We start from the raw sequence: 27,408 nt of genomic DNA on the forward strand, positions 1-27,408 counted from the left end.
CAAATTCTTAATACAAGAAATTGTATATGGTCAATAAAGTGATCTTAAAAGTAATTTCGTAGGGTGTTGTTATCAGACAGAATAATCTACCTCAATGTCCAAGCACAAACCCTCACTTTTTCCTACCACAGCTGATTAAGATTCAGCAGTGCTTTTATCTGAGCACTCCACTGAAGGGTTTGATGACTTTAAAATGGCTATTCAGTGCCGAGACTTTTGTTGAGATTAAACACAGGTTTTGCAACAGAAGAGGCAATTAATATACTGTAGATGGCTAATGTATGACAAAAAAGAAAGCACATCCTTAATTAAGGATAGTCATTATTTTGTTAATGTGCTGTAAGATCAAACAGAATGCACTGTCACTTTCCTCACCTTGTTATTGATGGTTGGGCGTAGCTGCACCAGAACAAATCTGTAAGCTACAACAGGCAGCACACACAGGATGGAGGTGAGGACAATGGTCAGCCAGACATTGGGCTGGTTCAGGGAATTCCTTGCCGTTCCTGACAAGTACAAATCCTCAGACTTACAATGATGAAGGCAAAGTACAGGAAATCAACATTCAAAAGCCCTTTTAGAAATAGCAAACAAAAACAACTTTGCTATTACAGGTTTTATTAAGCTTCACTAGGACTACAGTGTTATCCTTTTAAAAACATCTCCAAAAAGAAATATTTCATAGCATTAGAATACATTAGACAAAATGCATTAATTTCTTTTAATTTCTTAATTTCTTTTGTGCTCTTATATGTAAAACATGTTATAATGTGTTTAAGAATACAAAACTCACACTGATTTGTTTTTAAATTCCTTGCTTCGGAATTGTACTAAAAGTAATTACATCAAACAGAACTCATTGCAAAATTAGTTAAAATATTAACAACCGGGTAACTTCAAGAACACTGCTGAGCTTTAAACATAATAAAAAAAAACAAACAATTAAGGACCAGAATTCTATAAAAGCAAACTCAAACCCTTGATCCAGCATTAAACCTAACCTTACGGCTAAGCATAATTCACACCCAGCTGATGATATTACACATAAGTTTTGGTTTTACTAACATTGCTCTATGATAATTTCTCATTATAAGATCTGCTCCACAAAGACAAGGCAGTTTGATACTCATTTGAAAGCAAGGCTTTGGGTCACTGGTTAGAAATATTAGGCATTATCACTGTACCTCTCAGCCCATGAGGTTTCACAGTACTCACCAATGAATGGGAAGGAAGCAGTGAAGATAAGGTACATCCCATTGCTGTACATAGTGAATGTGATGGCAAAGTACACAGCCAGGCTACCCCAGATGAAAAACTGGTTCACAGCTGTCCAATAGGCTGTGTCCAGGCCAATCTACCATGTGAGAGGAGAAAAGAAAGCTTCCTGCATTATACTGATTTTGCACAGTTCATGAACTGCTTTGAAAGCAAATCTTAGATTAAACGGTCAGCTCAAGAAATTATTCATTTTATGCTTAATATTTTGAAGCCTTCACAAACGATTGGGTTTTGATTACTGTGTTCGGTTTTGACTGCTTTAACTCGGCTGCCTTTTAACCTGCAGTTGTCGAAATGCCCTAATTTCTTCTAAAACACAGATTTTACCATGAGAAAACACCAGCTTAAAATAAGGGTACAGTAGTTTAGTAAAACACACAAGATCAAGTAAGAAAAAAAATGTACAGAGGCAGCTGAGAGAACAGATATAGATCTGGTGCAGTCAGGAACGTGGATCTTGATGACACAGCACAGGCAGAGGTAGAGGAAAGAGACGGAGTGTCTAACCTGGATGCTGACAGCAATCAGCAGGCAGGTCTGTGCCAACAACGCGAACGACTGGTAGTCGGCTATGTCCTTGCCGTCATCGCGCACGGTGTCATACATCGCACCATAGGGGATGAAGAAGAGGACCAAGGAGCTGTAGATGCTGTGGAGGACACACTTCACAAAGGCCCCCTTGCTGAAGTACATGTTGAGCTGCCCTGGCTCGTAGAGCTGAGGATACTGCAAGCTCCAGCGATCATTCACGTCCTTCAAAACACAATTGCAAGCACTACTTATTCACAAGCTCACAAAACTGAAAAACATCTTAAGGATCAGTAGCAGGAGCCTAAAAAATAATAATAATAATAATTGCTTACACTTATATAGCGCTTTTCTGGGCACTCCACTCAAAGCGCTTTACAGGTAATGGGGACTCCCCTCCACCACCACCAATGTGCAGCCCCACCTGGATGATGCAACAGCAGCCATAGTGCGCCAGAACGCTCACCACACATCAGCTATTAGTGGGGAGGAGAGCAGAGTAATGAAGCCAATTCATAGATGGGGATTATTAGGAGGCCATGATTGGTAAGGGCCAATGGGAAATTTGGCCAGGATGCCTGGGTTACACCCCTACTCTTTTCGAGAAACGCCCTGGAATTTTTAATGACCACAGAGAGTCAGGATCTCAGTTTTATGTCTCATCCGAAGGACGGCGACTGTTTACAGTATAGTGTCCCCCGTCACTATACTGGGGCATTAGGACCCACATGGACTGCAGGGTGAGCGCCCCCTGCTGGCCCCACTAACACCTCTTCCAGCAGCAACTTTTAGTTTTTCCAAGGAGTCTCCCATCCAGGTACTGACCAGGCTCACACCTGCTGAGCTTCAGTGGGCTGCCATTTGTGAGTTGCAGAGTGATATGGCTGCAGGCCATAAAATAAGATAGTTACAACAGATAATAAGCAGGGGATATACTCATACAGTTGGTTTTCCAACTGTCTTCTTCAAAAAGGCTTCATGGTTTCTGTGTCTGTTCATTGCATCTTCCACTGCATTAATAATTCCTTGTGATTATTTGTCCTAATTTTATCATCTCCTATATTCGCTGTTTTATTTCAAGTGTTTCTTCTACCTTTCCTGAAAAGCACTTTGAGAAGTTAATTTTTTTTTTCATGGCCCCTGAATGGACCAGGCAATACAGAACTACAATCTGACCAATGACTGAAATTTGTTCACTAATATGCCCCATAGTAGTTAGTGTTTTGGAAAAACTGTTCTGTTTTTCAACTGCAATCTTCACCGTGTTTCAGAATTCCTTGCTAAACATACTAAATGGTTAGAGATTACAGTATCCAACCCACTACCATAAAGAAATAGAATCATACCTGATCAAACAGACTCATCCCCAGCACAGGGAGTGATGTGTAAACCAAGTTGTAGAGTGTGATAAACCATTCGTCATATACCGTCTGCCAGAAACAGAGGATAAAAACACAGCTTTACTAAACAGGCTAGCAACCGGCTTCGCCACAATAGGTAGCCCAGCTGATATCTGGAAACAGTTGCTTATTGATTCAGCATTATTTAGCACATGACTGATGAACCTTGATACAATAATTAAACAGCACCCTGCTGGGTTCTAGCACCTTACATACAGAGACAAGTAATTTCAAATGTGTGATTAATCATTAAATAAAGAAATGAAAATACAAGATCAGGTTTTAGCTTTCTAATTCCAAGGTGTCAGTTACTAATGTGCAGGACAGACAGACTAAATCCAAACTTTCTAAGGCATTTTCCAGGATTAAAATAAGCATGAAAGGCTACTGCTCTGACCTGTGCAGAGAATCCACAGAAGAAGCCATACCAGAAGTGGACAAGTGTGAAAGTGAAGTTCTTGTAGAAGAAATATTTTAGGAACTTGCACATGCGAAGGTAGGACCAGCGGCCATGCACCAACAGGAGGCGCTGCAGATAGCGGAACTGGGCGAAGGAGAAATCGCTGGAGAGCACTGCCTGCATACCCTCCTGTCCACTGATTCCAACCCCAATGTGAGCCGCTAAGGACAGGGAGAAATGCTGTAACATTCTTCTCTCAAATTCTAGGCTTGATAGCTTCAAGTCAGAATGGCGATACAGGGTAAAACCACTCCTGCTAACATAACATCAGTTACATATTTAAAGCCTGCTATGAAATGAAGATGCTCAAATTCTATATTTAATGTGAGTACGGATCAAACAGCTGGGCTGTCAACCAATGAATTTGCTGCACTTTTAAACATATAAGTAGTCAGTGCATTACAGGATATAGTGCTTTAAAGGCATTTGTATAGATTTAAGTACATACTGATCTTGATTAGGGATTGTTTCCATTACTCATTGCATTTTAATTCCTCTCAATATATTAAAATGAGCTAGTTTATTCAATGAATGTTCAGGATTATAGATATAATTTTTAAGACTATGAAAGACATCTACTTGCTTTTAGGAAACTGCCAAATGTCCTCTGTACCTTTGATCATGCTGACATCATTGGCCCCATCTCCAATGGCCAAAGTCACAGCCTGCTTGTATTTCTTGACCAGCTGCACCACCTGTGCTTTCTGCAGTGGAGTCACCCGGCAACAGATCACCGTCTTACACATGCAGGCTGTGCGCAGCAGCTCCATCTCCATGTTCTTCTCCAAGGCGTAGGCCTTCCAGTGAGACACAACAGAGACAGGATGCAAGTGAGAATTGCAAATCGTGAAAAGGAACCGCATTACCATTTAGCTTCTGACTTTTTGCTTCTGTTTTCATCTTTTTGAAGTTTTATGTTGGTTAAAGCTGCCCACCACTCAGAAACATCAGAATTTAGAAGTGACTGGATTGTGGTTTTCCATACCAAGCTATGTCCATTGATGACAAGACCGTACTCCCCCTCCACAGTTTCGTCAGGCACCAGTTGCGTTTCCTTCTTGGGCTTTTTCTTCTGATTGTCCACTTCTTCAATTTCAGGTTCTGTATCTGACTCTGGCTTCATTTTCCTCCGTGCGCTCCTAATGAAATGAGCAAAAATGTTCTGCTGTTTGAGCTTATGACCAACAATCACTTTATCCTAGGAATATTTCTTCCCTGTCAAACACACATCACAGTCAAGCACAAGGCAGTCTCAGGCACACCTGATAGCTGAAATTAGTTCTACTCACTTCTGCTTGGGTTTTCAACAACTTGGACATTGATATCCCAGTGCCCACAATGCACTTGATATCAAAATGATATTAAACTGCAATTGCATTTTATTTTTACAACAAGAGTTGTGGGTGTCTGGAATAAACTACCAGCCTTATTGCTGAAGACAGTTCCCTGGTTTAAGAAGCAGCTGGATGGTGTCCTCTGATCAATAAGCTACTAGCAACCAAAATGAGATAAATGGGCCAATTGTCCTCTATTATTTGCAACCTTTCTTATGTTTTTATTTCTCCTGCTACAGGCAAATATTTTGCATTTGATTGCTGGAGCACCCACTCCACGCCAATGGTTAGATTGTTTAATCTGAGGTTTTGTGAAATTGGGATGAGGAGGCCCTGATGTAATCTGAATTAGCAGTCTACATCAATGTCTTATCTAAACAACAAACAGACATTATTATTGTCAAATCCAGGCAGATTTGCTGCTGTTGACCAGCCTGTTTGCCAAAGTGTCGTTTAAACTGTTTATACCAAACTTCTTTCTCCTTTTGCTATGCCTGCTTTTAAAGAAAGAAAAGCAAACCTTAGATGATATAAAGTCAATGATGTGGTTGAAAGTATTACGGTTATTTAAGTTCCTATTTACCACAAACTAACATCAGTATCTTTATTCTAACAATGTTTAGTGTATGTTTCAAAAAACACTGTTTCATCTAAAGACCGATAATCAGAATTTTAAAATGACCTTGGATTTTGCCTTAAAACTCCACTGTCTCCTGCTTACCTCAGTTCCTCCCGTACTTCATCTGCTGTGTTTGCCGAGATGACAAAGACATCTTTCATCTCCTCCCGAAGCATATTACACGAGTAGCCAATGTTCTCTGCTGTTTCTATCATGCAAAGCATATACATATTCATCAGTTACATCATTTTTCAATCAGCTTGAATTAAGATTGCAACTGCAGTTTATTATCCTTCGGTTCCTAACAAATTGCACCACACGAGGCCTTTTGCGTAATATTATTTACTGCTGTTTAGGCAATTCCATGGGTAATTGCTAATGCTGTAAATAAAGATTGTTCTGAAGTCAACTTAACTAGAAAGATATCACAGAAAGTTTGCGTCTTCCTCATTATACCACAGATGGAGTTCCAAAACTGCTCAAGATTGGACCCAGTTCAATGGAATTGAAGTCACAGTTTAATGAGTACTATTAACCCATAGAGACAAAATAACATACATTACTGTATACCCAGTCTGGGATGGCAATATTTTAGAGGAAAAAACTACCATCTTAACATTTTCAGAATTTCAGAATACTGTGTACTACTAAAGGAAATATCGCACTGTATGTTGCACAGCTACAACTACAAAAGAATACGTAGATGCTGCTGGAAAGCATAAAGTAAGCAGACAAATATTTTCCCTGTGGAGCCTTCTTTGAGGGTTTAAAAAGGAACAAGCAGCAGGAGAGAAGTGGACACTCCGGTGGGGTGAGGTTGAGAGAGGTGAAGAGTGGTGTGAATGCAACTGAATAGAGAATTGCACACCCAAAGACGGCTCCACAGCTGAAACCTTGTGCTTCTTTTCTTCTATTTTCGGCATGGAATAAACCTTTACTTGTTCCTTTGCAGCCCACGCATGCTGACTTAGTGTTTCAACTGTGGAACCTTCTTCAGGTGTGTGAAGTAGGTAGCTGTTTTTATTTAGTTCTTTCAAAGCAGAACACCTCCTTGTTCCTTCAAAGTACACACACTGATTCAGCCTCACTGTAACTGTTATGGATGAATGTGTACTGACCTTGCTTATCTCCAGTCAGCACCCATATCTTGATTTCAGCCTTGGACAGTTGTTCAATGGTTTGGGGAACTCCATCCTGCAGCTTGTCCTCAATGGCTGTGGCTCCTAGTAACTAGAGAGCATTGTTAATATCACTCTATTAATATATATATATGAATTAATATTAATTAAATAATATTACTTAATAATTAATATTAAATTATTATACTAATCATATTTCCATTTCTTTGAAATGTTCATCATTGTTACTATGCCCTACTCCTTAAAACACTGAGAGGTATTAAACTGAGCACATAATATATGAAGAACAAATAGACAAAAATCTACAATAAAAACAGAAAAGGGAATTTCATCCCTTAACATTTAATATGCCATTAATGCACAACACAATGCCCTGATAGTCTGTGCTTGATGTTTGCACATGGAAATTGTCCCTTTTAAGCATTCCACCTGTTGTGTTCTAGTCCAGCTAGAAAGGGTTTTTTCATCTACCATCAGGTCTGTCTCTATCTCCTCATAGAGCTCGTCCAGTTTTTCTTCTCTGCCATCCAGTGCAACACTGGCCTCATGGTGCCTCTGTTTCCAATCCTCAAAGTAGCTCTCGTCCAGATCCTTGCCAGCCAGCACTAGAGTACGCAGACCTTCTCCCGCAAATTCCTGCAGAGGGCGCCACAACACACAAGTGTCACACTCAAACAGGTCACAGTGCCACGTGCAAATCACTTTGCTTTGAATCACCAGACACAGGTGCCCAAGTATGTTAACTCGTGCATGTGGCCCTATTATTTACAAATAACGTGAGAGATGTAGCAGCGAAGCTCATACATTTCAATAATTTGCTAATTTGGCAAATGCATCTGACAGCTTTTAAAAAAAAAACAGGGAGAAGTATCTACAGTATGTCTCTTCATGGGAATGAAAGTCTGTCTTTTTCAAAATAAAAAGTAAATTGTTAAATTTCTCAATTTAACCAAAAAATATAAATCTATAGCAAATTTGGTCAAAGAGATATAATTAACCTCACAGGACAGTTAAGATACAGTATTGTCCTTGTATTAAGAGGACAACCACATACACTAAATATAAACTAGTCAACAGCAAAGCTCATATAATTATTAGAGTGAGCGCTCAGGCTCCATAGTTTGTAAGTGAGCTTCTCACATATCTGGATTTTGGAAATTCACTTCTGGTACATCTTCATTTTTATTAGCAGCATGCAGCCGCAGTGTCTCAAATACAGTCCTCACCTGCCTGTTCATTTATCTGTGTGGTCTTTGGAATGTTTTGAATTTCCCACCTTTAATAAGAATTTAAAGCTTAGTATGCAGAGATGGCTTCAGTTAGACTTTGCCAAGGGCAGAAAACCAGCGTCATGACACCTACATTCAGGTGCTCTGTAGTGACATCCATTAGCTTGCTGCAGGAAGGATGAAGCCTCTCATAGACGATGGTGTCAGCCCCCTTGCAGTACAGAGACAGCTTGCCTTCAGGACAGCGCACTTAGGGTTAAAGACAACAAAAATAGCAGAAACAACCGAGAACAAGAAGAGGTTAATCCCACACTGAAATGGACACCTACTGTATATAAAGTCACACCACCAAAGTGTCAAATCTGCCTCACCAATGCAGGCTTCAGAAATGCCCCTTGGTGGACCTCAGCACCCACTGACACAGACTGTGAAGGACAAATATAAAACCCCCGTTGAAGGGTTTTACACTGGGTCTTGTAACATCTTGACTCTGGTGGTAAGCTGCTGGTTTGGCGGAGAAGCAAAAAAGTCCAAAGGAGGACTAGAGAGTTTGAAAAGTGGAACATGATTTAGTTAAGGTGGATTTTAAACCACCAATGGGAAACATCTGTACAGGCTCAAAATCCAGTGTTTTGTACAAAAGCAAATTCAATTATATGCAGAGATCAGTGGGGAAATTAATAAACATACACACACCCTCCTGAATTCTCTCTAGGGAGATAATATGACAATATCCTGTACTTCAGAGCTGGGAGGTTCTTATAAGACAGGGTTCAAAGAAATATGTATTCACATGTACTGTACAGTAAGTATGCATAGGCATTTGAGATGTATATACTGTACTTATTTATTGAATTAATGTTGTTGGGATTCAGACTTGAATACAGCTGTACGTCTCCTCATTCCCCAGTAAAACATCATGACTGGACCACAACAACTGCTAAGCTTCAGTGCTTCAGCAGCATACATACAGTCTGTTACATACATAATTCTCTTTCTGTTGTTATATTTGGGAACTTATTTGGTATATTTTGGTAACCTTTAATCTTTATTGTTTTTCTTTTAAATTGGAATTATATCTCTCATAATATTAAACATAAGGTTCAGGATAAGAAATTTTATATCAGTTGGAGGCACGGTTGCACAGTGGGTAGCATGGGTGGCATTACTGCCTCACAGCACTTCCTTCCAGAGACCAAACACGCACTGGTACTGTAAGTTGGAAACACTCATGTAGTTGTTCATCCCAACCCACAGTGGTGCCTTTCTCCTGACACAGATGTGGACTGGATCTCCTGAAGATCTCCTAGTCTAGTACTCAACCTGTTATTGCATAAGAACAGACTTCTCCTTAGAAAGCTGCTGCACTTACAAACATCTGAAAGAATTTGCTTGAACTTCACTTCACTGTATATCAAGCCTGGGCTATAGCTACAGTGCCAAAAAAGGCGCGGGCAGAAATGAGACGAGCTTGACCTAACTTCTGGCAGCCCTCTGGACTTACCAATCACAGACATTCTCTTGCGTACATTGTTGAAGTCTAGAATGGCCAGCAGATCATAGGTCTTCTGGACTCCCATCTCCACCACTGTGACAGTCTCAGGGGTCCTGGAGCGAAACACAAAGCCGAAGTTCCTTGCTGCTGTGACAAGGGCGCCCTCATCTGGAGACTGGGCTTGGTACAGTAGGTGACCTGCAGACAGAGGAAATACAGAAGAGGCATATCGGTCCCTTTTCATTTATATCATATACAGTATGTATTGCTCCCTACCTACACTAGGGTAAGGATGACAGATGTAATTTATATTTTAATGAAGGAAAGAAGAAATGATTGGATTGTCAAGACTGATTCGGCGCAGCCTCTTAAAATATTGCAATGTTGACAACTGAGTTTGAGAAAGTTTCACCAGGATCTCACAGGGTATCTATTTCAGTGCTTGTTATTCCAATTCAGCAATGGGCCATGCTAGAACTGATTTACCTTTACATGCAGGCAGGCCATGTCATGACATATTTGTGCATTTTTTGCAACCATGTCAAATGTTCTAAGACAGTTGTTTAATTTTACAAATCAAGTTGCTCTCACAATCTTGCGTGAGATAAAGGCTTAATCAAAAATCCACACTGGGTTTAAATACACTTTGTATCCCTAACTACCCCTTTCTCACACAGGATATCATCTACAGAACAGAGCAAGGGGGGTCTGATTTTAGCTATCTCCGTGCAACAGCAAATAAAAGTAACATGATTTGCAAAACTAAATGCAATGAATTTGACTGGCACGCTCCGTGTGAAAGGAACCTCTAATAAGCTTGTGGAAACAAAATGCTGCCAGCCAGCAGCCACACAGTCTGATTGAGCTAAGTGAAACGGAAGGGTTTGACATGTGAGCAGATGAAGTTACTTCACATGAAAGGCCATTCGTTACTAACATGGCTCTGCGATTATCAGAGTAATGCTAACCAAATCAGACAGAGTGAAAAAGACATTTTTTTCAGTGGCATTGAAATTAAGCTTTGAAACATTCTGCAGAAAAACAACCTACCTACTTACAGATACTTACACTAATATTACCTTTGCTGATACTTGATCAAGATATTACAAGACATTTGAAATAATTACAATATTTGTATTTACTAGCTCATAGTAGGCTAACTGACATCATTTGGTTGTTGCATGTTCAACAACATGGCTGAATAATTTGTTCCATACTGGGTTTTCTTCACCCAGTAATAGTATTAAAGAGCTCATTTACTATATTTAAGGATAAATTAGCATGATTATGGGGAATTTTTACTAGATTCTAACTTATTGGTAATGCAGATATAGCAATGCCAAGTGACAAGACTATTGTTTTAAACTTATTTTTTTACATACAGTATATCAATATGATCATAACCATAATTTAAATTTTTGAATATTGAACCTTCTTCACAAATGAATAAGCTGAATGAGCCAAATGAAATACCACAGATTTGTTTGAATCCTGGTGATGTGCTCACATAAGATGCCTCAGGCTCAGGTGCCACAGAGAATTTCCATGCCGAGTATTATGGTGCCTTTCTAACATAAAAGAAATCCCACCTTCTTTCTTCTCCTCAGCCATGACAGTGTGGCAGAGCGAGAGCAGTCTGAAGAAAGTGTGCACTTCCAGGTTTTCCAGCTTCACAGCCTCCACCAGGCTGTGGTCATGAAAGACAAACTTGGGATCTGCCAGAGGATTGTAGGAGAAATCCACTCTATCCATTTTCTATAGGAACAAATAAATAGAGGTAAATGTTTTGTTTTGTTTTTTCGTTTATTGCTACTCTCTTTTGCTGCACCAAAACAGATATTATCATGAATTGGGAGGGCATCATTGGTGACTGAAATGTTAAAGGGACATTGTTTTGTCTCTCAATAGAGAGATTCTTAGATTTTTTAGCTGAGAGATCACTTTATGATTAATTCATCTTAATAAAGACTCCCAAACTAAAACAAAAGACAAACAGAAATACGTACAGTATATACAGTATTTTATACTTCTGGAAATAGTTACAAACCATTACAAGCAACGCTGTAGATCAACAGATCATTCTAGTCTCATTCTAGTCTCACAGCATGTTCACAGTGTGAGACTAGAATAGCTGCACTTTGTCTCTGGCCCCAGGACTTCCAGGCTTCATAGTTGAGAATGACTGCATCAGCAAATTGTTGCTTCATATAATTTCAGTGGCTGTTTTGGCATACCACATTTAACTCTGCAGTTCTCACCTCAGTGATTTCCATTCTCTGCCCAGCAAAATCAAACACGTCCCCTGCAGCAATAAGACACGAAATGTGTTAAATTTACACCTGGTACAGTAGGCTTGTCAAGATAGGCTCCAGCTACTCCACAGCTGGATGGAAGGAGGTTTAAAACTGAATGATCAATACATACTGTATATGCCAGATAAAGAAGAAAATCACTTAACCCAGCTCATAACCCAGCTAGATACATCCACAAAACTAATCAGAAAATTGAACAGAAATATAAATAATGAATCCTTCACGTCGATTTCTGGTTCTTTATGCACACTGATATTTGAGGTGGTGCTCACCATGAAGCTCTATGAAACAGAGAACAACAGACAGGCAGGTGCCCACGAGTCCCAGTAACCAGGCCATACCGTATGACTTCCCATTGATGGAGCACTTGTTGAAGGCCATGATGTTCTGTGTGAGGGTGCCGGTCTTGTCGGAGAAGATGTACTTGATCTGCCCCAGCTCCTCATTGAGGGTGGTGGTGCGTGCTTCCGAGGGCGTGTCGCTGTGAGGGTAGTACATCTTCCGGTCCCAGTCAATGTAGAAACTGTTCCCCAACCGGATGATCTCCACGCTGCCAGACATGCACAGTGTCACGGAATGTAACCGAGTTTGCTAAATTAGTCAAATTCATCGTGCTGAGTAAAGGGATTAATTCATTTAACCCAATCCAGGTTAATTAGATAAAAGAACACAATTAAACCTGCCTTAAACTTTATTTAATTTTATTTATGCTTATGTACAGTATATATACTAAAACTGTCTTTATTCAATGTACAATGTTTATTCAATATTGTACAATGTATTTCATGAACTCTATAAAACTCCCTTCAACTGGCTTTTCTTCATCTGTTCTGATCAATGTGATATTTATATATGCACCTACTTCCCAGGTTATGCAATGGTTAGGTTCTGCAATTCTTTACGTGAGTGGTATGTGATTTTACATTACATAAGTCAGGAAATGACTCTCTTAGCCACCATGTAAATACTATTCACGATACGATACGGCAGTGATCCTCCAGCTGTGTCAGTAAATTTTTAAGAAGGAAGAAAAAGAGAGCAGAGAGCATTTTTTATTATTACGTAATCTTGTAAATTGTTATTGTATAATTTATTGTATTCTTCTTGTAACCTTCTCTCATTGGTGAGCTTGCGGAAAATGCATTTCACTGCCGACAAACACCGCTGTATGCTGTATTGTTGTGCATTGGTAAATAAACCTTGACTGATTGACTGATTGATTGACTGATTGATTGATTGATTGATTGATTGATTGATTGATTGGGAATGTGCCCCCACGGGAGGTCTTTACATAAAGTTAATTTTACATAAGTCGAATCACACGTAGCCTGAGGAAAGGCTGCAATATGATGGGCATCACTTTGCTGCCGGATAAATCTTCCTCCGCCATCTTGGAGGAAAGCAGGGCATACCTTACATACAGGGAGATAGGCACCACAGTATTGAGGATGATGACGTAAGACCAGAAGGTGAGGAAAGCTGAGAAGGGGGCATTGACTCCCTCTTGCCAGGGTAGGAAGACTGTGAATTTAGATCCTTCCTGCTGTTCCCAGATCCCATTGCCAATTGCCAGGACAGTGCACATGAAACCCAGAAATCCAAAAATCTACAGAACAACAACAACAATGGCACAACTTTATTTCAGTCTTTTCGAGAAACTTCAGAACCACATCATCAGCACAAAGCATTATTTTAGCTACTTCAAATTACTGTAGCCCACATAAGAAAACATATTTCATGAAAAGGAACAAGTAAAGGTTTATTCCATGCTGAACAGAGAAGAAAAGAAAAGCAACATTTGGCCTTCTTCAGGTGTGTCACATCTGAAGAAGGCTCCACAGCCGAAACATTGTTTCTTTTCTTTCCCTTTCAGCACAGAACAAACCTTTACTTGTTCCTTTGCAGCCTACGCATGCTGAAGCAGCTATCTACTTGAACATATTTCATGAAATCCTCTTTTTCAGATCGTTCAAAGATCTCTCCCTCACTCACCCACAGCACAAGTACATTCATTAGTCGATCAATGCTGGTCCGTTTAAACGTTGTCTTCCCACAGTTCTGCATTAGCTTGGTGTCTGGACCTGCAAGATAAAATAAATATTCAAAAATTACTTTTGAAAAAAAAAAACAGTGTTGTAAAACTCTGCACAAACGGTCCTCTTGAAAACACCCAGAACTGGATTAGAATAATAATTTCTCCAATGTTACACTTCAAAGGAGTGATCCCTGGGTTTGACTCCAGACAGGGTTTTTTAGGGGGTGGGGTATTTTGGTTACCTTCCACGTACTAAAGACATGCTGATTAGTTTTGATTGCCTATTCTATACCGTCCTTTCCCCTGTGGCCATGTGATGGACTGGTATCATACCCATGGTGATGGCAGTACTGTGATCCCAGTCTTCCCTTGAGCTCTGCATTTCTGAGAGACTCCAGGCTGCTGTTCCCCCTCACCACCAGGATGAGTAATTTTCTCTTAATGGATGGATATACTGTACTTAGATATGTACAAATGTGCTGGTACATTTTCCTATCATTTTATTTCATTTCCTCTGTTTCTTGTGTTTCAGAATGTAGTCTGACAACCTGAGGATTCCTGACTCATGTCAAAAGCCAAGAATTCACCTAATGAAAGAGATCAGACCACGCAGCTTGCTACAGTACCTCAGGGCAGCCAGCACAGCTCTCGTGGCGCAGCTCACCTCCGAAGATGACAAGGCCGAAGCACCACTCTGTGTTTCTCAGTGTGCAGCCCCTCAACAGGATTTTCTCATTGTCCAGGGCATACTTCTGACCCTGGTGCGTCAGCGTGCCCGTGAACTTGTCCAGGCGGTTATTGGGTGGCTCGCATCTCACCTCACCTGAAAGCAACCAAAGATGGATTTCCGATGTGCTTTAAAAAATCAGGAGGTCAAAAAAATCAATAGGGTATTATTGCAACAAAAAAAAACAGAGTATTGATTTAAGTCAAATGTTATGTTTAACACATTTTTTCTTTTGTTCTGCTCTTTTATGCTATTTACTTTTTTTTTAATTTATGCCCTGGTTAACACGAATCATGAATACTGCATGATAATGAATACTTGCTTTTTACAAAAGGTTGGAAGGCTGTACATTTGGGGGTGTTAGAACTACTCTCTGGCAATGCCTTGATTCATTATCTGTTACAGCTTTCCGAACTGTGTTCCTTGAAACTCACCATCAAAAGCTGCTAGTGTTTGGATGTCATCTCCCATCTCCCCGGTAACTGTCAGGGCCTGCTTCACCTTTAGGTTAGTTTCTCTGAAAATGGTATTTAAAATGTGTTTCAACCATGAACTATGCTAATGAGAAAGTGATTTTTTTTTAAAGAAAAATATTTTAAAGTGGTTCATACATTTTATACAGCTTGTGTTTCACACCCAGTGACACACAGTACAGTATGTAAGAAGAAGCCCAGACATACTGTATTATTAACATTCATATTAGCTAAACATTTAAAGAGAGCAAAAATACTCATATTTTGTTAGGTATTTTCAGCCCAAAAATAATAAATCCATTTTGTCACTAGGGCTGGGCGATATGGCATAAAATTTATATCACGGTATAATTTTTTGGATGGTAACGATATATATAACGATATCGAATTTTATCTCAGAATTTCAATAGAACATGCTTTAAAAGCAGTACAAGACTTGGATAGTTAGTTTGTATTGCCTGGAGTTAACTATTAGTTTATTATTAACTGTTGGTTAGCTACTGGGTTGTTCCTTTAGTATTGTAACGCTTACGGCCGACAGGTACTGTCTAAGAGCCGGTGTACCAGAGCAGGTGACGTCACCGCCCTTCCCTGTGATAGCAGGACTACAGCTACTGGGCTGTAGAGAGATCTCTCTTTAGCTCACGGTGCTGGGTCGCTGCAGAGAGACGCGGAAGTCCCGGGTTCGAGCCCCGGACAGTGTGGGGCTGACCTGATGCGGCAAGGGCGCCCGCATGAGCCCCCGTTGCGTTACAGTATTTTTGGAATTTCACATTGAACGGAAGTAGAACTCGGAACATTTTTATTTTGCAGAACTGAAACAACACAAAAACCTGACGAACATGAATTAAATAAGTAAATATGTAACACAATATACTGTGGGTGATAGATCAGGTTGCTTGTATTACCGCCTCTGTCTAAAATCGTCCCCCGACATAGTTCGCAGATTACTGTTTTCTGCTCGTGGTCCGACTTGTTAAATCCAAACCACTTCCAAACAACCGATGAAGCCCCCTTCTTCTGAACAATTGCGTCGCTTTTTCCCGTCTGGCTAACACCGCCTCTCTCCATTTCTCCTTGTACTGTATGGGTGTTTGCAGACAGGCACACCGAACACGTGCGTTTGTTTTCACGGAAAGGGGAAGAGGACCCCCGCGTGTTTTTATCGGCCGCAATGACCTCACATGCGTCATAAACCGGACGTCTGAACCGCCGAAGATCAACAATTCTGAACCTCTCAGTTTTCCAAATATCGGCAAGATGAACATTTTCAGAATTATATAATTGGAGCTAAAATACGGCAGAATTTTAAACCATGCCGGATCAATAATAATAAACGAACGAGAGTTCGTATGCCAGGGGCGGCTAACGTGGTGTATTATCCAATAGCAATATTGGCCTGTCGTATTTTAAAATAAAACACAATGATCTATTGGAAAACACGGCTGTGTGGATGATTTGCAATTGGTCGTTTGCGCGTTCATTTCAAAATATGTAGAACTGGATAACGCGACCTGTTCCCCTGCAAGACTGAGCAACAGACAAGCTTGCATCTAGCTACGTTATGTTCGTTAGTGTGCAACATGAAAGCGATCCAGAAGTGTAAAGCCACGTAGCGAGAAACAACAGAAAAAAAAACAACATTGGAAAACGTTTCCAAACACAGTGATGCTAGCATCTCAAGTGTTTTAAACAATTCCAGTTGCTGTCGCCAGTGCTGAACGCTCATTCAGCAAACTGATATGGATCAAAACTTATCTGAGGTCCAGCATGTCACAGGAAAGACAGCTCTGGCTTTGCTGTCTATAGAGAGCAGCACCGCAAGGCCGGTGGATTTCGGTGATATCATCGCCAAGTTTGCCGCGACGAAAGCGCCAACGAGTCAAGTGGTAAGGTTGGCCCACGTTTTTCACTTTTGAATAACTAGTTACTTAGTATCAAGTTCAATACGTTAGCCCGTTTGAATTCTGTGCTCTTGCTCTGTGTGCACTGGCGGAGGGAGGAGGAAGCCGGGAGGCTTTTGTATTTACTTGCACTCGGGCCCAACTATGCATTGCGCCGGCCCTGTGCTGGGCACTTTCAAGTTTCTTAGTATTGTAACGAATACGCCCCCTGCGCATAACAGGGATCTAGGACGCCTGGGGTGAGGAAGGTCTTCTTTAGCTCGGCCGGCAAGACCCCCTATTGTCCAATAGTATTGACCGACGCCGGAGACAAAAGCCCGAGAACCCGAATCCGTTACAGTATCATCAGTGAGACCTGCGCCAGCCCGCTGTTGGTTGGTGACTCTGAGTGGGCACTGTGGGATTAAAAAGTAAGGGCTCCACAGGGCTTGGTCCAAAGGAAGACTGGCAGAGCCCTCACCTGTCTTTAGCAAAGATGATGATTAACCACTGGTAATTCCATACTGCAAGGATTTGAAATAAAATCAAATCCCTGCTTTGCTTTGATGCTGGCTTCCCTGCTTTTTAAACAAATCAGCATACCAATAAAGTAATTAATTATACACCGATTTGGTACTAGCCCATAATTCCTGGATATAAACTAGGTGGTATTACTGAAATCAATATTCAGAAGAGACAGATACAATGTCAGTATAGCACAGAAATCGAACTTCAAGTGAGATCAACCCATCTAGAGGATACATTTTCGGAGAATTCTGCAACAGAAGGCAAAACATATAATATAGAACAGCACACAGTAGTTGATCAAAATACAGAATTCATATTACATTCCTTTTTAATTGTATATTGATCAATTGAAAACAGCGGTCTCCAACCCTGACCCCGGAGAGCTCCATTCCAGTTAGACTTACTGGTTGGTAATTGGCAACTAATCTGTTCAATTTAGAGAACTCTGCTCTTTGAGTGCTGAAGAATGATTAGATTTTAGTTCTAAACGATCTCTAAATCTGCAGCACAGTGGTTAGCAATGCTGCCTAACAGCACTAAGTCTCTGGGTTCAGTTCTGGGCTTACTGTATCAGGGGTCTGGACCTATGGGGTGCAATTTATATCTCTGTGTTCGTATTAATTTTTACCAGGTGCTCCAGTTTCTTCCCAAAGTTCAAAGACCTTCTGCACTGCTAGGTTAATTTGCTTCTGGGAAAATTAGCTCCTGTGTGAGAATATGCATGTTTGTGTCTCTGTGTACCCTCCAATGAATTGTGGGAGAAAACCAGAGCACCCAAAGGAAACCCACACAAACATGGAGATAACTTGCAAACTCCATGAAGATAGCAGCCCAGGAATTGAACCCAGGGTCCCACTGCGTGACACCAACGCTAATCACTGTGCCATCATGCTGCCCCATAGTAATATCACCACAGTATAATTAAATACATCAAAAATACGCAAGCAAGAGCAATGATGTCCCAGTTTAAATGCACATCAAATGACACTGAAATACAAAATTCAATCAAATACGCTTCAAGGCCTTGAATAAGTCAATTTTGTAAAAAAAAAAACTACAATGAAATTCGTATTCATATTTTCAAATATGCGGCAATACAATACATCGTTAATCATCGCAATAAAAAATTAGACTCACCCATCCAGTTCGGCAGTCTCAATATATACGAGATTAAGAGGTTCACTACTGGACAGCAATAGCAGATCTGCCTGAATTTGAAAAAAACAAATATCAGGGTTATTGTCTAGATACGAACTGTAGCTGCTTAATATAGAAAAACGCCTGCCACTGCTGTTTAATATAGAGAAACGCGAAGCAAGAAAAAACAGGACCAGTTGCTTTCGCAACTGTCTCTTATCGGCAATCTGCTGCCCCATATTGAATTTTACACATTGTATCTACAGTAATCTGTTGAAAATCTGATAAATCTGGTTAATTTACTGCGTATAATTTAAAGTTGTTTTTTCCCAAACGAAACTTACCGTAACAAACTGGTTGTTTTCTAGTTTGATTATATCTCCAACTTGAACGTTCATCCATTTTTCGCTAATAAGTCTGAAAAAAAAAGTGTATAGAGAGCACTGTAATCCAAATCACTAAAAGAAAAACAAAATAAAGGAACGGAGGAAAAATTAGGAACGTGGTAAGCAGATTGCTTATTGTTGGGAAGCCTGCTACCACAGCGAGCAGTGCTAACAATTTTATATGCACTTGGTTCCAAGTTTAGCACCGCAGAAAATCAGGGACAGTCCAGGAGAAAAGAAAATGTGTTACAGAATAAGGTGTAGGGCTAACACTGTCATCTGATATACCGTCTTTGAAGGCAGCCAAACATTGCGAGCCAGCTCATTGTTACTTAATATACATGTTTACATGCGTGTGGGTAAATATTATAATCAATACGAAACTCACGTACAGTAATTCAGATGTACTGTACACATTACAAATGTTTGCTGAGCGCTAATTATTTCGTTGTTATTACGTTAGATCCCCATAAATAACGAATATTTATAAATGTACATTTTAAAAATCTACTACTATGTACAGTAGTGGTCTGTGAAATGTTTAGAAATTGAAAGACGTGCCACGCACTGCTGCTAAAGGGAGTCATATTGCATTACTATGTGCAAATATCATTTGTGCAGAATGTTATTAAAAACATGTCCACAAGATGTCAGCCTAACCATGATCAACTAATGAATTTCTGAAGTTGACTTTCGCATTTCAAACACAGGCGACTGATTATCGTGTAACAGCACTTAAACAACGCTGCTGCAGGTTGTAAAATTTAGTAATAAAATAAGGCACAAACTGACTTTTCTTTTCTTTCATATTCGAAATGGTAAAATCTCCTGCTTTCTAGCGATAAGAAAACAAGCATCATCAACTTTAAGGTTAATAGATTATATATCAAGGATCCGTTAGAGCATGTGCCCCTAAATTAATTAAGCGTGAAAAAACTCTTAGATACAAGGCTATTGTGTTGAAGTTGTATGAATAGCCTCTTTGTTTTGTGTTACCCTGCCTAATCTTATTTTAATGCCTCTAAATGGCAAAAGTGAAACTCAAGTTTCCTGGTAAGTATACAGTAGCTGTTTCAAAGGGATACAGGAACAGTTATAGGCAGTGCTTGAACCAACAAAACTAAACATCAGCACTATAACATCTGCTGGTTGGAACATTTACAAAACAGACATGAGGCCTTACTCTAATAACAAATCCGGTTATCTACAGTACTGTATATACGGTATATTAAAATTTTGCTCACTAAAATTTATGTACTTGGTGGAAGAATCACAGGTTAAGTACAGTAACCAAATATATTGTAGGTAAGGACTGTTTGGATCACAGTTTAATCTACAATTATTGTGCTGTACAACAACTTTTCTCATACAGCCTTATGCAGAGAATTCATCTTCCCATTAGTCACCTGTCCATGTGATTGGACTGAGGATATAAGACTGAATAGGGAACTAGATTTCAACAGATCTAGATTTGTGTCTATTTCTTTAACTTGTTTCAAAATCAAAAACTGCTCTGCCCTTTCAAACATTCAGCAAACCCAAATAACAGCCTGCATTGCTTTTGTCTTCTTTCCTACATCACCAGTCACTTCCTTTCTTGTAATGACTAAAGCTCTGTGGAACTCATTGATGAATTCAGATGAACAGCCTGCAAGGTATTAAGATGAAAAACCGTAAGCTCCCCTCTTAAAATGTTCCATCTATTATCAGAAATCTGCTTTTTTTCTGCCTTTTTTTTAAGCCTGTCCTGGAAACATAGATCATTGAAGCATACCCTGGACAGGACACTAGCCCGTTGCAGTAATTAAAATGACGTAAAGAGAAATAAAGTAATCAACCATCAGCTATTGGCTCATTTTAAAACATGCAATTTTAAGGGAATATACAGTTAACTGCAGCATTTCAACACAAATAAGCATATAATGAATTTAAACAGTGCTAAACCCTTATACTGTAGTACTGTAACTACAGTATGTTGAAGAAAAGAGAAACCAATCAAATGACATTTTGATCTGTCAGTGGCATTGACTTTCTCTCAGTACATTCCTAGAAAATTAAGCAGGTTAACTTGAGGTCAATTCTTCGGAAATAAAGTTACTCATCCTTTATAATATGATTGGTGACCTCTTTAATAATAATTCTTCAGATGGGATAGATTGGTCTTCATGATTGGCATTTTGAGGTACTGTATCTGACTATCAGGTGAAACGTGTTTGAAATCACTGATTTCAAAGCATTATTACAACTTATGCTCTACCATGCATACACATGAACTTTTATAGTTTTTTATCCTGTGACTGTTTTATATCTTATTTATCCCCTGACACAAATATGACCAAAGTAATCCAGAACTCTGCACAGTGATCACAACCTTTCAGTTTTCATTGCAAACACAGTGGAAAACAAAATTAGTAAGGACTAAGCACTTTAGCTAAGATGCCAAGACATGTCCATTCTATACACCCACACCTATTCATATTATGACATCCATAGAAAAATAAAATGCTGTAGTTTCACATTACTTCATAAATCTTGGGTGTTTTTATTAAAATATATCCTATATATTCCTTCTTGCAGTTAAGCAATTCACACTAGACCTGACACTTGGAAGACTTGCAGAAAATAGGTTTGCAAACATGAAACTTGGCCATACCCAGAATATTGTACTCCAATACTGATACTGTATGTAATGCAAATGAACTTACTCTCCATTGATAAGGACTTTAACCTGGCGGTTGTTGACCTGTTTATCACTTTTGTGTCGATTCTGCAGAGAGAAAAGTGTGATAAGAGATCGGATTACTCAAAGAGTGAGACAGTTCAGAATCAAAATACACACCTTAGATACAAGCACAAAACACACAAGAGCTCAATCTACTGTATGGCACACCAGAACAACAGTACGTCTACAAAGAATTTTGTAAAGCAGTTTCAGCAACAAGGATATCTAAAACTGTATATTTTTAAGACAGAACTGACTATAAGGTGTGTTATCCTTAATGGCTGGTCTATATTTATTTCAGCTTGGTCTCTTTAAGCAATATAAATAGTGCAGATGAGTATATGATGGTGTGCATACATTTATTGTCATTATTTGTTTACTTTTATGTTGATTTCCTTTAGGTTCACAAAAGCAATTAAGACTACTTAAACAAAAGGGGTGCAAGCACTGTTGAAAACTCTGTGAAATGAGCTTACAACTGCTAACTACAAGCCATTTTAATGATCTATTATGCTTGAAGCAGGAGGTCTCTTCCTCTTAACTGACAAACAGGACGTTGAAAGGGTGTTTTTATGATGCGCAAATGCTACCTTGAATGTAGTGTACAGTAGGCTTTGTTCTGTCACTGTTATTTCAATCATTATGTAAAAAAGAGAAGGAAGTTCCTGATTTTTACTGTGAAAGGAGCGTGCTTGAATAGGTGTGCCATTGCAGGTGTAATTTAATTGTATCAGAAAGGTCAACTATCAGGACACTAGACATTAGTAAACAGATCTTCAAAGTGTTTCCCTGAACAGCAAATTCACTGATACTGTATGTACTGTATTCATATTGATTGATCTAGTGTTTAAGGTAATGGATACTTGTCTTAGTTGTATACTTTTTTTTTTCATTTACAGTAAGCTCCTTTAATTTGGCAGCCAACTAATACTGATTTCTAAAAATAATTAATATTCTGCTCTTATGAATATGGGGTTTTGCTTGATTCAGGAAACAAGCTGGAAAGCAGTTCAGTGCTGTCTATTTCCTTTTTAAAAGCAGCCTAAGGGCATTTGTTTACATCACGATGTAATGTAACCTGCAATCCTATAAAAAGGACTGACTCTACCAATGCAGGAAGCAGATTGTCTTAACTGTAAGTAAACAGACAGGAGAAAGGAAAAGAATATTAACTTTGGATAACAAGAAACAAAAGAAACTACACAATCGAGATTTGACAGTAGGGAGAGAGATGCTACAAAATATGAAAGGCAGCTTTGTAAATATAAATAGATTAGGATATTTTATTAGGTAATAAACAACAAAATGAAGTTGAATCATGTGAGAGTGAAGACTAACGCTTCACTAAGAAAAACTGCAGCGAGGAAGCAATCAGGCGCCCTAATGTCCAATTAGTTAATTCAGTAACATCAGTTACTGAAGAGGACAGACCAAAAAACAGGTTCAGCCGGCATCACACTACATGACTCGACATGACTTCTAGTCGGAGAGCATGTCAAATTTAACGACTGCAGTTGCTGAATCTCGCTGCCTTTTCTGTCCTAAAGGGGTGTCAAATTATACGACTAGGAATTGCAGGGGGTGACTAATTACACGATTCCCTCGCAACTTTTCATCACGGTTCCAAATCTCGTGTTGCGCTGCGAAAGTACCGTGAGGTCGCCTCGTTTTGGCAGCCAATCAACGTGGAGCACACCGGAAATAAGAGGAGGAGTACCGCACGAGAGTAAACAAACAACAAAGATGAAACATCGAACAGACATCTGTGCTGGCTCTGAAGTTCAACGAGCCTCTCCTCCATTTGCACAGTCCAAAACACTCGCTTTCCTTCTTTCCTTGCAGCCGCATTGTACTTCCGGTTGGGCGCTCATTGGCTGTGACTGTCACAGACACAAGAGCCCACCCCTGTGACTTGTGACTCACTACGAGAAAATCAAACCAGTTTGATTTTGTCTTAGCGAGTCGCAGAGAGTCGTAGGGGCCGTTAAGAGCGCTGTGACGGAGTCGCTGGCGGTGAAACACTACTCAACTGTCGGTAACGGGCGCGCGCTGCGACTCTCTACAACCCGCTGTGATTTTCCTACGATTATGTAAATGAAGGCCACGACCGAAAATCCTAGGAAAAGTCGTGTAGTGTGACGCCGGTGTTAGCTGTCTGTCCCACACTGTGATAATTTGTAAGGTCTATTGTGTATCCCTACAAAGATCTTGGTTCAGTCCAATTCCATTTACAGTATTTGCTTAGCAGCAATTCAAGGGTGTGTCTGTGCTGTTCCCATGAGATTCACTCAAACCACCAACCGTCAAACCCAAACTGGGACAGTATTGAAAGTAAAATAAAATCGTAGTTTTTTTTTTAAAGGAATATTTATGCACATACCAAGTTAAAAATAATAAAACATACAGTAGATCAATGATCAAATGCTCAATAAAAGGCAGCTGGAATGCATTTGCTATTGAATACGTAAAAATAGTAGAAAAAGAGTGAACATGTCCAAAAGCTCCGAAAATGTCACAAAAAAAACTAAGAGTATCGTTGAAGTATTATTTAGAAGATTATTTCATACACCCTTTACTCTTTTAATAATGACAGCAGTGATGCCTTCATTGATTAAACTACAGACTTGGACTTGATTTGCACTTGCGTTTGGCTGGTACTGAATTTGCTGTCATCACTGTCATTCAGGATTTTGAATTCTGTTTCACATCTAAGAAATCCTGCTGTTTCTCACCTGTAAACTAATTCTGTAGTTTGCCGTAGAAAGGTGGTGAATATTTATGCAACTGACTCATTTTACATTTTGTTCTTTCTTTGTGGTTTTTGCTGAAATTTGACTTCTTTCACCCCACAAATATGCCGCTCGAGAGTTCAAATTTTACTTAAAAATTCTCACTTTGTAAAAATGTGTTTATGGCATATGTAATTAACAAAATTTGATATCATTGAAAGGTGATGAATACCTTTGCAAGGCACTGTACTGCTCATTCCTGGTATTATTCTACCTATAGTATTATATATTATTCCAAGATTCTGACTAAGCAATGTCTGTGAAGTTCTTGGAAGGCAGCTACTGTTTTGAGGTTTTCTCATAGTTTAAAAACTCAAAGTGATAAAAAAAAATCAGGTGATAAAATATTAACAAATTAAGGAACTCCTGGACTGATAAAAGCCCAGTAAGTACATTATTGATAAACTCCCCTTGAAACAAGTTACGTAAAACTCTGCTTACGATGTCATCGGTGGCATCTTTTGCTGCAGTCACAGCTAGCACCAACACCAGAGGCACCACCGTAGTAAACCAGGACAAGGAGGATATTTGTGGAATTAGCTAAAAATGAAAAAAAAAACAAGAACGACAAATAGTTTGGATGCTTATCAAAACCAGGGTATTCACTCATAGGAAGAGATGAGCTTTGCTGTCTAACGAACAAGACTGAGTTTTTCGTTATTAGCCAGCTGCGCTCAGGGTACTTCAAGCAGTGACAAACAAGTGGCTGAACATCATTGACATTGAGGAGCTTGGAGTCAGGCAGATATGATGTATGAACTCCTGTGGCCTCCTATGGGTCTTCCAGCATGTAGTGAACTGCAGCACATTTCAGATGAAAGGGTTCTTGTCCCGCCAGTGTAGCTGTAAGGGCGTTATTGGAGTGCTGGGCTGCTTAACAGTAACAGATTGCAAAGTGTTGGGTATTAAAACAAATAGTCAAATGACTATTGAATCAACAGCAAGGACAGATACTGTAATATAATTACTGAATACAAACGCAAATTGCGTTGGACAAACCTGTCAGCCATATAAAATAATAATAATAATAATACACAATTGTCCTGGTCCACATCATTGTCAATGAACTACAGTATCTGTTTAAATACACACTATCCAGAGTGAACTGTGCCCAACATCCAGCTGTGATCCATGTGTCTATGGAGAGGAACTGTTCTCAGTGTTGCTAGGGAGCGTAATGAAAGTAATGGGTGAGATCATTGTGTATAGCTTGACAGATGATGGAATCGATGGACGTGTCCTCTCATGTGAGTGTAGTATCCTTTGTCCTGTCATTCCACAACTTGTAGTAGTGTTTGTTCCTATTTTAACATTTTAGTGGTTGGCAAAACATACCGTTTAAAACTCTTATCGATATAACCCCATTTTGAAATGTAACATTTTAATTCTTTATTTAATGCCCTGCTGTGCTTGTCCTGCTGATCACTGTGGAGTATTCCCATGTGTATGATGGAGCAGAAAGCAATGACCCTCCTTTGGTTTGAAATCCAACAAGTTTAGTAAAGTTTGCAAAGCAATGTCCTTCTACTATCTGAAGGACATACAGTACTGTAAATGACCCAGTCAAATTAATCTACTTCACTGGGAGAAGATTACTTGCATTTAGGAGGCAGAATGTGATAAAATGTCAGAGAACTCACCTGTAAAATGAGCAGAAAGAGGAAGTAGGCATTGGCTATTCTCTGGAATTGCTCGAAGAGGTTAAGAGGCAGGAATGTAATCAAGTTATATTTGGAGGTTTTAATGGCATTTGTCTGTAAGGAGGAAAACAGAAGAATAACACTAAAAACATGACTTGCTCTTTTTTTCAAAGCACAAAGGGGAATTTTAAGATGATCCTCATCAGTTTATCACAATACCTAAAGGTTTAAATTGGGAAATATTTAGTAAGGAGCAAGAACTTTCTTTACCATCATGCAATACTGGTTTATTAATGATAATAATACTAAGCACTCTGCTAGATTAAATCTCAATTACTTCTGAATAAAATAAACAAAAGTGATGCAAAGTTCATACCAAATCCCACAACGGCACCAAACTGCTGTAGGATCACCGAATAAGAAGACTCTAACCAGCATAAATGTTATCTGGGAGGTAGGGTAATTACAAGTGAATGGACAGCGACAGGCAGCAACGTGGCACCGAATTTGCATGCGACTGCTAGCAAAGAATATATTTTCATGAGCAATGCATTGAGCTACATTTTATTTTAAGAAGACCATTATGTGTTCGTAAGAATAAATGATTTATGCTGTTTTTTCCAAGTCTTATTTAAGGATGGTTAGTTTTGTTGTCAAACTGAAAGCTAGTGTGTAAAAACAATCCGTATTCTCCAAGCACCCTGAGATTCAAACACGAACGAAATCCTCTGTGACCTTGAATCGTTTAAAGTAAAGATTCAACAACTTTTTGACTCTCACCTAAAAAGTCTCAACCGCAACAGTGGGTGTTTTCTTTCAAGAAGATCATTTAAAAGAGTAGTTCTATAACACCTGGATATGACTACCTCGGAAAACAGGATTATGACGTTAGCGAGCTGTGAAATCTAAAATGCTTGAAACTTGGGTTCATTGTCCTTTCTGATACACAGAATTTGTTTCTACTTCCTGTTTACGCTAAATGATGTCTTACTTTATAAACAGCATGTTTACAGAGTAGGATGGTATACCAAGTGATTGGGAAAAGCAAGGCATTCTAAAAAAAATCAAAATCATTCCTCACATGAGGTAGATTATGTCTGCTATAAGACCGATGGTGCAGTGATTGTAATTTACGGAGTCTATATTGTAGCACCCACGTGGAGCGCTTAAGGGCTACTCTGTCCCCTTCGGCCGTGCGTACGCAAGGCGGGCTGGGAACAGCGCCTGAGGAGCGGGACTTGGGGGAGATACGGACTGTATATAAGGCGACGGGGCTGTGAAGCGGCCTCTTCCC

General features: G+C 39.5%; 1 protein-coding gene across 5 annotated transcripts in view; it reads right to left on the minus strand.

Moving 5' to 3' along the window:
• Nucleotides 1-27,408, minus strand: part of LOC148837345 (phospholipid-transporting ATPase ID-like) — a 60,704-nt gene that overhangs the window by 3,117 nt on the left and 30,179 nt on the right. For all 5 annotated transcript variants that reach the window (XM_088911413.1, XM_088911414.1, XM_088911411.1 and 2 more), the window contains exons 4-27: nucleotides 26,115-26,228; nucleotides 24,916-25,014; nucleotides 21,669-21,730; nucleotides 18,922-18,994; nucleotides 18,578-18,648; nucleotides 14,991-15,073; nucleotides 14,494-14,652; nucleotides 13,787-13,875; nucleotides 13,207-13,400; nucleotides 12,136-12,344; nucleotides 11,741-11,784; nucleotides 11,072-11,237; nucleotides 9,492-9,680; nucleotides 8,121-8,236; nucleotides 7,230-7,394; nucleotides 6,738-6,849; nucleotides 5,722-5,827; nucleotides 4,652-4,805; nucleotides 4,280-4,463; nucleotides 3,604-3,827; nucleotides 3,153-3,236; nucleotides 1,786-2,031; nucleotides 1,216-1,354; nucleotides 376-506 (exon numbers count right to left, since the gene is read on the minus strand). In XM_088911413.1, coding sequence (XP_088767539.1) covers nucleotides 376-506; nucleotides 1,216-1,354; nucleotides 1,786-2,031; nucleotides 3,153-3,236; nucleotides 3,604-3,827; nucleotides 4,280-4,463; nucleotides 4,652-4,805; nucleotides 5,722-5,827; nucleotides 6,738-6,849; nucleotides 7,230-7,394; nucleotides 8,121-8,236; nucleotides 9,492-9,680; nucleotides 11,072-11,237; nucleotides 11,741-11,784; nucleotides 12,136-12,344; nucleotides 13,207-13,400; nucleotides 13,787-13,875; nucleotides 14,494-14,652; nucleotides 14,991-15,073; nucleotides 18,578-18,648; nucleotides 18,922-18,994; nucleotides 21,669-21,730; nucleotides 24,916-25,014; nucleotides 26,115-26,228 — 3,213 coding nt within the window. The remainder of the gene's footprint in view (nucleotides 1-375; nucleotides 507-1,215; nucleotides 1,355-1,785; nucleotides 2,032-3,152; nucleotides 3,237-3,603; nucleotides 3,828-4,279; nucleotides 4,464-4,651; nucleotides 4,806-5,721; nucleotides 5,828-6,737; nucleotides 6,850-7,229; nucleotides 7,395-8,120; nucleotides 8,237-9,491; nucleotides 9,681-11,071; nucleotides 11,238-11,740; nucleotides 11,785-12,135; nucleotides 12,345-13,206; nucleotides 13,401-13,786; nucleotides 13,876-14,493; nucleotides 14,653-14,990; nucleotides 15,074-18,577; nucleotides 18,649-18,921; nucleotides 18,995-21,668; nucleotides 21,731-24,915; nucleotides 25,015-26,114; nucleotides 26,229-27,408) is intronic.

The sequence above is a fragment of the Atractosteus spatula genome, chromosome 3 (genome assembly GCF_055471065.1).
Source record: "Atractosteus spatula isolate fAtrSpa1 chromosome 3, fAtrSpa1.hap1, whole genome shotgun sequence".
NCBI classification, from domain to species: Eukaryota; Metazoa; Chordata; class Actinopteri; order Semionotiformes; family Lepisosteidae; genus Atractosteus; species Atractosteus spatula.